The 10976-nt window shown below is 37.5% G+C and overlaps 2 protein-coding genes across 5 annotated transcripts; one reads left to right on the top strand and one right to left on the bottom strand.

Moving 5' to 3' along the window:
• Positions 135 to 5919, top strand: LOC105174856. The gene is made up of 14 exons (XM_011097079.2): positions 135 to 170; positions 378 to 581; positions 996 to 1117; positions 1226 to 1377; positions 1871 to 1982; positions 2206 to 2240; positions 2635 to 2707; positions 2798 to 2828; positions 3317 to 3591; positions 3912 to 4166; positions 4268 to 4372; positions 4477 to 4524; positions 4681 to 4768; positions 5538 to 5919. Exons 2-14 carry the CDS (start codon positions 380 to 382, stop codon positions 5708 to 5710), a joined length of 1671 nt encoding a protein of 556 aa, XP_011095381.1. The 5' UTR covers positions 135 to 170; positions 378 to 379; the 3' UTR covers positions 5711 to 5919.
• LOC105174858 lies at positions 6296 to 10707 on the bottom strand. Of its 4 annotated transcripts, none has more exons than XM_011097082.2 (3): positions 10571 to 10707; positions 6829 to 7886; positions 6296 to 6731 (listed from the first exon to the last, which is right to left on the bottom strand). In XM_011097082.2, the coding sequence occupies exons 2-3, from the start codon at positions 7819 to 7821 to the stop codon at positions 6603 to 6605; spliced, it is 1122 nt and encodes a 373-aa protein (XP_011095384.1). In that variant the 5' UTR covers positions 7822 to 7886; positions 10571 to 10707; the 3' UTR covers positions 6296 to 6602. The 4 variants fall into 4 exon arrangements, with proteins under 4 accessions (XP_011095384.1, XP_011095385.1, XP_011095383.1 ...); XM_011097083.2 differs by having other exon boundaries at positions 10438 to 10580; XM_011097081.2 differs by lacking the exon at positions 10571 to 10707 and adding an exon at positions 9011 to 9300.

A 10976-nucleotide genomic window follows, 5' to 3' on the forward strand; every position in this document is an offset into this window, starting at 1 on the left:
GGACCGTACGAGGGCAAAACTGGTAAAGGGATTTCAAAAAGTGGAGTAAAAAAGAAATAAAGAAAAGTAAAGGGGTGTGTAGGCAAAAAAGCATAGAAAGATCAAAAGAAAAGTAAAAAAGAGAAGCAGCGAAATCTTGGGGAATATAAAGCTGGAAATACCCGAAAAAGGTATACATTCATACATTACACATTTGTTCTCTCGTAGGATTTGTGATTCCAAATCTAAAGCTAAGCTACTACTCGCCGAGTTCTCAGATCTCCTCACTCTCTTCCAAGTTTCTGAAACACTCTCTTTTTCGACATCCAATCATTGTAATTCAATTCTGTTTCCCCCGACACTCGCATTTTGTAATTCATTGAAGCATTACAATATAGGAATGGCTTGCAGAAAGGGGGAGTTAAGGGAGGAGGGGAAGAGTAGGAGTGCCGCAGCGGCGGCGGCCGCTCCGTTGGTTGCAGTGGGTGATGCCTTGCTGTTCACGACGATGTGCATCATTGGGATGCCTGTGGACGTTCACGCTAAAGATGGCTCCGTTTATTCTGGAATCTTCCACACCGCCTCTGTGGACAAGGACTATGGTAATCTTGGTTTCGTTGTCTGCTTTTTGTTTGACTCCCTGTTGAATTTATGGGTGAACCGGGAAGGGTTTTTGCTTATTGCGTCAATTGTTTTATGGGTTTTGGTTTTTTCTGTGAGAAATTTTTGGTTGTTGATTGACGTGTGCTTTGGTACTGGTATCTGATCTTGATTTGATAGCTGAATTTCTCGTTCGTATTATGTTGAATTTGTATCTTTTCTTGCATTTGGAAAATTGAAACTTGATTTTGAGTTCTGGTTTCTTTAATTATGGACTAGTTGTTTATTGTTTAAGGCATTTGCTTAGTTTGTAGCTTAACAGGAGGATGAGCGTATATTGTCCAAACTTATTGTAATCTCTGCAACTCTCTTCTGGGTGGAAAATATTTCTAGTTAATGGATTTGTGTTTGGTTAGCCATTGTGTTGAAGAAAGCGAAGATGATTAAGAAGGGGAATCTAGAGGCAAATGTAGTGAATGGAACTCTGATAGAGACACTTATTGTTCAATCCGACGATCTTGTCCAAGTTGTTGCTAAGGCAGGTTGCTCGTGCTTTTCTCAAATCTCAAGTTCTGGTTTGCCTTATGACTGAATTTCAATCATAAGTCAGAACTTCTTTTACTAATAAATGTTTGCCTACTTCCAGGGAGTCCTCCTTCCTTCTAATGGAATTACAGGGTATGTAGGGGGGAACAGCATCGAGGCTGCTGCAGGCTATATTGAATGCCTGAACAAGGATTCCGGAGTAGTAAAACCTAATGAGTCCAGAGGGAACAAAAAGCACAAAAGTCAGACAAGGTAAGATTATACAATATCTTGCCGCAAGTGATGGGTTGATAGACCTTAGCATAAAAAAAATCATATTTTGTATGCACCACTTGCTTAGCTGTCGATAGAAAGATACTGATGAGCCAGATGTTGGCTGGTAGGGGAAGGAGGGGGCAAAATGACCCCAAACAGCTATTCTTGGCAGCCTGAAAGTGGACCTAGTGTTACTTTTCTGTTAAAATGTGAAATGAAGCCATTTCAAACTCCAAATGTGGAATTCCACCACCTTGTTTCCAATACTACTTCCGCATTTTGTTTTAATTTATGGATCTTTAACGGGTGAATAAACCAATTATTCATTTTAAGTCGTTCATCTTTCTCTAACTTGTTGGGTGGGGGTCTGGGGATTGATTGAGTACAGACTTCAGAAAGTGTGCCTTCTACTTGACACATTTGATTCTTGAGTCCATTACATTGATTTCGCAACTATACGGAAATTTGCTATATTGTTGTCTACCTGCAGGTTTGCAGCCAAAAGAGAGAACGGTTTTTCTCATGCAGATAAGCCAACAAAAGTTTTGGGCAGTTCTCGGGAAGATCATAATGAGAGATTGGATGCAATGAAGCTTGTAAAGGTGAACTTTTGAATGAGGAATAGCTTGCCAATCTACTGATAAGAAATAATTAAGCTAGATTGTTTCCGTTTATTGACTGACATGCAAGGCATGCTCATGCTGTGTTTTCGTCCTTCTTATATGAAATGCTTGTATTCCTTCTCTGTCCGTCGCTCGATCTTGAGGTCTCTCATTCATTCCTTTTGCATGATTCATTCATTTTTCATTATTTTTGCTGATGCAGATAGAAGAAGCACATACTCTTCCAGTTGATGGAAGGTAAATATTTCTGCCTAATTATGTTCTGTTGGTCATCTACAATTTCTTTTGCACGTTCCTTTTGACTTGCTATTGGATGATTATTTTGCCATTCACTGGCTTGCTGTCCCTCTGATTGTGGCAGTGAATGTGGCTTAGCCTTTTGGCAAGCCTATTTTCAAGTTGAATAAGATTGTGTGTCTGTCACAATCTATCTATTAGCTACCATTTAGATGTTCTTTTTTTGTTGATTATTATTCTTGTGGTTCCTGGCACTGTTTTCTTTTTTCTGCCTCACAATATGTTGTGGTTTCAATTAATTTCTTCTTTCCTTTCTTGGTTTGTATTGTTAGTATTATACTAAAACAACTTCACTGTTTATGATTCAAAATTATCTTGCAATTATTGGTGACAGACAGGGTGGGGATGGCTCACCAGAAATGCAGAGTGATACCCACAATAACCCTGAGTTTCAAGACAAAGGAGCCGTATGTTGATATAAATTTACCATAGCAAATACTATGGGTTATATCCTCCTAAGTTGTTTTCTTACTAGATTTTAATTCTGTTTTCTGCAGACCAATGAAGTTCAAGGCTCAAGACTAAGCAGTGAGTTTCCATCTCACTCCCCTTTGGAAAAGAGTTTGATGACAAAAGCACCTCTATATATAGCTTCCATGACTGAGATGGCTTTTAAAGTGACTGCAGACAATAGATTTTAACATTCTCCCCGTGTTTTCTCCTTTCCATTTTTGCCAGTTCGGAACATTTTCTGGGGTGTGTGTAGTCTTGGGGAATGGGTTGGTGGGTTGTTTCAGTTGCTGTCGGGTTAGGAGGGATACCCAATTGTTTGGTGGTTGATGTGCAATCAATGAGCTAAAATATAGTTGCTCTGGATGACATTATCAATTGTTAGATGCAGCATTCATCTTTCTTAAACGTATAGCATGTGGAGGAAACGGAACTTCTTTGTGCTCATGTAGTTAATTCTATCCCTGCTGATACCAACACATCTCTTATATTGCACCATAAGCTGACCAGTTTTCTGTTTCTCAATGTCATCTGGAGGTTATAATCCTATGTTATCTCCCATGCAGTCACTACTTATGAAGCTCAATCAGCTCCTGCTGTAAATACTCTAGAGGATACTATGCAACAAGAACCAAAAGGATTATCTTCGGGTTCTAATGCACTTGAGGACCAGGGTCAAGATAGATCAGATGAGATTGCATGTACGGTTGCTACTGCAACAAATATTTCTATTGCTTCGGTTCCCATCATTGATGTTAAATCAGAATCATGCCTCAGTGCATCATCAAACCCCTTTCTGTTGGTTCCTCCAAAAAATTCAGGTGTTAAGAAAACTGCCAAGGTACTATTGATGTCCTTAAATAGTTATATGAGCTTTGCCTGAGAATTCACTTGTCACAATAATATTGCCTTAAGCTGGAATTTTGAACTTATTATATGTATGGTGCTTCTTGTTGTATTTCTGTTACGGGTTTCAAGTGCCCTACAGGAAGCTGCCTCTGTGAAATATTTTATTAGGAGCATGGTGCTATTGGTGTGGTTTTGTAATTGATTTTATTTTAGGAAGATGGGTTTTGGCGATTGGATGTAGAACAATGTTCCTAATTCTCTTGCACACCCAGCTAGTCACTGTGCTTTATGAAACAATTTTTCTCTTTCTAGGAATCTAAGCTCAATCCTGGAGCTAAAATATTTTCACCGTCAGTGTCGCACCATATAATGGTGACTTCTCCTGCAATGGCAAATGGAGCTAGTGTTCCTTACCTTCCAAGCACCTACACTATGGCACCAATGGCTACAGCACAAGAAGAAGTTGATGCAAGTTCTTTTGCTCATTCTCCCATGCCTGTTAAGTTTGCTCCATTCAATAATGTCGCTGTAGGAAATGGTGGTAGTGATGCTCCATATGTCCAACCTGTAAGTGTTCATAATTAAGGATGATATTGTGTCTGCGGCAAAGCTACCTCTTCCCTCATACTATTTGCTACCATATTTTACCAGATTTACTTTGTGTGCAGATTATTGGACAAGTGATAAACAGGACCCCACAACCTTTTAGGTATACTGGTCAATACCAGAACTTCCAAGCCAGCCCGGCCTATGGTCATCCAAATGTACAAAATGTATGTCATGCTTAGTGGAAGACCACTTTTCAGAATATCATTACTTTGCATATGAATGGTTTTACGAGGGTCATCTAATGATTACAATTCATTGATATTCTCAGGTTATGTTTGGACGGGGGCCTGTGGTTTGTATGCATCCCATTTCTAGTGTAAGACACGAAATGCTTCTACTTGTTTTTCTTATTGATTAATAATGTATCTACGAAACATATTCCTCTACAGAAAACGGTTGTTATGCCCCTTTGCACATTAAGTATCTACTGTGCATTTTGCTGATTGTTTTGTGGCTTTTATGTTTGTTTCAGGATGTTGTACAGAGTGCAGCAGGGTTCTCCCCAGCAACTGCACGACCTCTGTTAACTCCACATCAAGTGCATCTTCCCAAGCACCAAGGTATGTGGTTATAGTAAGATAGGTTATTTGCCAAAATATTTAATTTTAATAAGTTAGAAAGAGTTTCAAGTTCATTTTCCTGTGTACCTAATGTGGAATTGTTTAATCAGGTTAAGGTACTTGATAAGCATCAGCAGAAGCTGTATTCATGTAATCACTGTCTAGTGTGCTAATCTATCAGCAGCCATTGAAACTATAAGTTAGTTGCCTCTGGGAGTGTTTCTGGACTCAGGGTAACATTAGATGCATATTTAGTTAAAAAAACACATAATGCTGTTAAATTGTTGACAGGCATGTTAATGAGCCTAGGAAGGATTGTAGTTCGTTGCCTAGTTGACTTGGGACTTGCCAGCTTACGGGTCACTAGATAATGGAAGTAAAGGTGAAAGATGTATGAAAAACTGAACTACAGAATAGAGATCAAGAATTTCTGCCACCATATATGGTCACCCTATTTATTTCTATGCCAAAATGCACGAATATAATTCAGTAAGGTTGCTGACACGTTCTTAATATTACATCATCCTATACAGAATTTGTTGTTTACCTCATGTTTTATATAAGATTTATGTATTAAAATCAGCCCAGTACAATGCTACCTTGGTTTAACTCAAGATTTTAAGGTGGTAACGTAGTGTATGGAGGAGCAAAACTGTTGACTGTGGGTCAACACAAAACAAACACACTTTGCATAAGATCATCATTAGCGGACTGCAATAATTGATATAGTGACATTTTGGAACATCGTTAACCTGAACTACATCTTCAGGGACAGCTTCGGCTCAGGCACTGCAGCTGTGCATGGCTCCCCCAATTCTAGCAAGTGGACCACAGCCGTTTGTAATGCCAAGTTCCATTCCCATTCAACAGCCTCTCTTTCCTGTATTGCGGCCTATTGCAGTGCCAGCTGCAAATGGTTTCCTGGGCACCAAGTTTGCTTGAATTTCACTGCCATATCAGTGGCACCTTTTTCTGATTTATCATTTTCTCATGAAAAATTTTGATATATAGTTTACTGCTGTGCTTGTCCATACATGTCCATTTTTTTTCTTGTCATATTTTCTCTTTTGGTTTTACAATGTTCCTTGGAAATGAGGCATTTGAACATTGTAATCTCATGATTTTGATAAATTCATTCAGTATTCCTATTATTTTTCCTATAAGTGTGGGAAGTAAATATAACCATATTTGTGAACAATTAGGCTCATGAATGTGATTGAAGTTTCTTCTTGTCAGAACGAAGGCAGCAAAATGATCTTTGAAAAAGCCAAAAGAACCCACCATAGCTAGTTTGGGTCTTGTGTCTCCATTCTCGAAGGCATAAGGCAATTATCAAAAGTAAATATTTTAAGGCAGAAAAGTGAAAAAAACAGGGCACAATGAAAAATAGAAGCAGACTCTAAAAAAGGATGAAGGATTGCAGACTTGATAAGAGAAAATGTCATAAGGATTTGCAAGCATAACAAAATGACGGTAAATATTTTAAGGCAGAAAAGTGAAAAAACAGGGCACAATGAAAAATAGAAGAAGACTCTAAAAAAGGACGAAGGATTGCAGACTTGATAAGAGAAAATCTCATAAGGATTTGCAAGCATAACAAAATGACGGTAAATTTAACCTAAATCTAGAGAAATTGGAAACTACGAAGTTCATGATTCTAAATTCCATACAGCCTGTGAGAATGATTTGATGCTGTTGCAGATCATCTGAGCCCTGGCCAGACGTTAAATGAATTGTTCAAGAGGTGTTGGGTGCTGCTCTGACAGTTGAAACACAAGTAAGCTATACAAGTTGAGAGATCACATAATCTGGTGAACATGTTAAAGTATAGCTATCATGGCAAACTTGCTTCATTTTCCGGATCAGTTTCTATAGCTGCTGTTTCAAGTGACTCGATTTCGGCTGCAGAAGACGGTGGTTCAGCAAGTTCCCCTGGGGTTTCTTTCATATTTTCTTGTAAAGCCTAATAAAAACATGGATCCAACTTAACATGAGCATGGCAAATTACTAAATAAATCGAATTAAGATAGATGTTTGCAGAGCTTAGCTCTTTATCTTACCTGTAAAAGCTCAGTCATCCTTCCAGTTCCATGGTAGAACAAAGGTTCCATAATGGAAGCAGTAGCTTGCAAGGCCTCAGTTAAAAGTGGCTCAGTAGTATTATATTCGATTTCTTGTTTTGAAATAATACCTGAATCTTCTGCTGAAGATATCAATTCTTCCTTTCCAACCTCAATTTTAATATCAGATGCTTGTGAAGATCCTGAGGTATCAATGTCCGTTGATGTCATCGGCTTGGGTACTTCTTCTTGTCCAACCTCTGAGATGCTTTTGTCAAATGACCCATCATTATCCTGCTTGCTTCCCGGGGCAACTTGGTGGCTGGGATGGGGTTGTGCGGCTAAAGAAGTAAGGCCAACAGGTATAGATTGATTTGGTGGTAACATGGATAATGGTTCAGCCATATGCACATCTTTGTCATCATAGTCAGAAGCTTGCAATTCACTTGGAGAATCGACAGGTTGAGGAATCATAGGAACCGTTCTGCCCCTCAAGCCAACTGGAGGGGCAGGAGGAGCTGTTTTAGGTGGTGCATATTTGCGTTTTGAAGGTACCATAGCAGTTGTTTGGAGAGTAAGTTTCTTGCCACGTGATGAACTCAGGTTTTCAGCAGTGAAATGGAGATCATTCCTTCTGACCATCTGGACATGTGGAGCAACATCATTTTCTGCTGTAATGGGAACATAATGTCCTGGCTTGAAAACAACGCCCCTCAAATTTGTATTAGAGTTTCCAATCCTAACATTTAGCAAATAACCAGCATCAAATGTGGCCTCAACAACACCAGTTACAGCCTGGCCCACCAAGCATTCAACTTCCATGGTTCTATCAGCTTTCTGGGGAAGGTATTCTTTCACTCCTTGAAAACCAGGTGGAAGATGGGCAGCTTCAGTGTGCCTTGGGCTTGCATCTTTACGGGGACGACCGCGTCTCCGCTTTGCCGGCTGAACTGATGGGCCAGCAGAGCTCTCTTCTTGGGTAACTATATTCATATTAAGAAATTACAGCGAAGTCCTCTCGCTTCTGAGCCAAATAAATATTATGCTGAACTAGGCCCCTGCTAGTCAAAAGACAAGTTTCTAATAAAAATGTAATTGGCTGTGCCAAAAGTCTGCAGAACTTGATTAATTTAAGAAAATCAGTAATTGCATCATTTTGAGTGAATTTGATAACAGCAAGCTACTAAACATAAAACAAATAGTGGCAAAATATAATATTTGAAATGGCACACCTGTGGGGCAATAAATATGGGATATCTTTAGTTAATATCTCTGCAACTTCTTTCCAATTTCCACATACTCCACTAATACTATCATATTATAGCATAAAAAACTCACGCCCACCCCCCTTTTGCATCTGGAGTGGATGAGATGCTAGTATCTCCTCCCCCAGGCATATATATGTTGATTCATTTCTTCTGCCATTTATTGAAAAAAAATAATTATCTCCAAAAAAATATATTAAAAACGGTATCAGGAGGATGCCAACAATAAATAGTCACAATCAATAGTATACTATTTATGTTCACTGCAAGAGCAAGTCCATGCACTCACACCGGCGAACAACTTTGCTAAAGGTTGTTTTCCATAATTTTCTTCGTGTTGAGCAAATTGAAAAGAACCGCATGCACTATAAAAACATATCCCTTTACTTCATGAAAATGGGATGCTAACTTCCCTAGGGTGATACTAATAAGTTTGAGGAATTAAGGTCAACAGAAATAAATTCAGTTTCAAACAAAACTTTCACACAAATATATATCCGACTACCAGAAATTTGTGAGATTTTGAGCTAACAGCCCAAATAAATCATTTATGCATACAAGTACAGAAAATTATATTTACAAGCACCACCAAGGACAGTACAATGCAGCAGTTAAAAATTTCTTCCGGTTAAATGACAGTGTAGACCTTATTTTACGGTATCAATTGGGACAAAGGATATACTTTCTGATGGAACAAACATATATTTATCAATCACCAGGAGCACAAAATTCTAGAAATTTATATGATCCCTCAAGAAGATCCTTTTTAATCTTTACAAAGATAGCATTTTGAACATAAATTGATAATTAGACTAACTCAGATTGGGCAGACTATTAAGAGAAACAAATTATTTCCAGAATATAATGAAAAATAAAAAGTAGATGTAATAGAAACACTAAGAATCACACACAAATACCTTTAAGGATTACTGATGTGTTATTGTAAGATAGAGCGAGAAACTTTATGACCAAAGTACAGAGAGATCATGACAATGTCGCGGAACAAGATGAGAGTAACTTAGCAATAAACCGATGTTTCCTACACAAGAATGATATGACGCAAATATATAGACACGAACGAGGATGATTTAACATTATTTTTAAACAAAATTGAGTGGACGGAAATTTTCAACGCTAAAAAACAATATAACAATTATGAGAGGGTTGTATGAAATTTATAGCGATGGCATCTCATATAACCTACTTCAAATGACAGTCATTTAAGACGTTTCAACTTTTACCGTCTTTTTTGAAAAATTACAAGTACTCACAGAGTTGTATAAGTCCTTATTTAATTTCCATTACTTCAACAGCTACGTATCAACTATATGTTGATAATAAAATAAATACACAATGAGAACTTCATATTCTTATCAATTTAGGTAAATTGACATGAGAAACACAATAAATTAATATAGTTAAGAACTAACAAAAATAATAAACCCTCCACAAGATGTTATTACTCCACTATCATCAATATCAAGCAAATGAAACAAACAAAGTCTTGCGTTTGAAAGTTGAACCGATATAGACCTCAACCAATACATCCGTTACGGTTTTTCTTTTTTCATTACTAGCAAAAGGTTAGCCGTTACATATTTTCCCGTGAAATGCTCATGAAAAACCGCGTTAGATTACAAACAATCTCCATTAAATTGCGTAAATTTGGCAGAGTTTCCTAGATTATTCCTCCGCTCCAACCTACATGACGTGTAAACACGACCGTAGTATTTTCATAAGAGTACGTTACAAATGATATTGCATTTTCATTCAGACCTATATGCATTACACTAGGAAGCCATGAAACGATAAATAATTCACATTGTAAATAGCATATGCAACCCTTTGTGCAACTAGTTTGTATATGCCGAATTTGGCCACGCAGCGTTACCCTTCTCTAGCAGGCAAAATAGGACGGGCAAAAGGGTGAGACTTTTCACAAAATTTATCCTAAGTTTCATCATCATTAGTCACATCACATAGCAATAAATGTAGCTAGAAATTCCTAGGCATACAATGATGAAGCATCATTAAGTTGGAGTAAGCTTAACTTTGCCTTGCATTATTCCTTCAACAGATAAGATTAAAATTAAACTAGCACATAACTACATGTTCGTCCTTTGTAATCTCTACACCAACCAAAATCTGTCCTTTTCCTTTTCCCTTTTCACACGAATACGCTGAACCTTACACTCTTCGCACCAAAAAGCAAATTTAAAAAGCGCCCATAAACCGCGCAACAAACAAAATCAATTAAACAAAACCCCAAAAACTTCAACCAACAATAACAATTAATCAAAACCAAACAAAAAATCTCCACCAAACAAAAGCAGAGCCAACCTACACGAATTCAATGCCGCAACAGCAAGGCTCCATGAATCCACGCGTTGCAACAGAAGAAATTGCATGGCAGACGAAATTCAAAAAATAAAATAAAATAAAATACTGAATCATAGAATGGTGAAGAGATTAAATACCGTAACTCTGAGTAGCCTTGAAGAGGGTTTTCCTGATAAATTATTATTTAGAATTGAAATTGAACCTAAAATACGGAAGGAGAATTATTTTGTTTAAACCCTAGAACAGTGGACTTTGAGTATATTAAAGTACTACTAAAGAGTACTCAATTTTTTTAATTAAAAAAAAAAATTGATTAACTATGTCGATACTTACACGGATTTAGGTGATAGAACTACCTGACTCTGATAAAAAAAATCCCACAGTTGCAATAATCATATGACACGTGTAACAGCAGTGGGGTCCCTAGGAAGAATTTTGAATCAATATTTATACTAATACGAGAAGTTCTTTTCCTTGTATGCTCCTAAATTAAATGTGTGTGTAAGATTTAATTATTGAAAATAATTAATAAATATATAATCA

Source organism: Sesamum indicum, linkage group LG12 (genome assembly GCF_000512975.1).
Source record: "Sesamum indicum cultivar Zhongzhi No. 13 linkage group LG12, S_indicum_v1.0, whole genome shotgun sequence".
Lineage (NCBI taxonomy): Eukaryota > Viridiplantae > Streptophyta > Magnoliopsida > Lamiales > Pedaliaceae > Sesamum > Sesamum indicum.

What these genes read in the sequence shown, in the direction of transcription:
- LOC105174856 (XM_011097079.2), top strand. Translation starts at nt 380, where the DNA reads ATGGCTTGCAGAAAGGGGGAGTTAAGGGAGGAGGGGAAGAGTAGGAGT. An exon ending in ATGCTCCATATGTCCAACCT is followed by an intron (nt 4,167 to 4,267) that starts GTAAGTGTTCAT and finishes CTTTGTGTGCAG; the next exon opens with ATTATTGGACAAGTGATAAA. An exon ending in GTATGCATCCCATTTCTAGT is followed by an intron (nt 4,525 to 4,680) that starts GTAAGACACGAA and finishes TGTTTGTTTCAG; the next exon opens with GATGTTGTACAGAGTGCAGC.
- LOC105174858 (XM_011097082.2), bottom strand. Translation starts at nt 7,821, where the DNA reads ATGAATATAGTTACCCAAGAAGAGAGCTCTGCTGGCCCATCAGTTCAG. An exon ending in GGATGACTGAGCTTTTACAG is followed by an intron (nt 6,732 to 6,828) that starts GTAAGATAAAGA and finishes TGTTTTTATTAG; the next exon opens with GCTTTACAAGAAAATATGAA.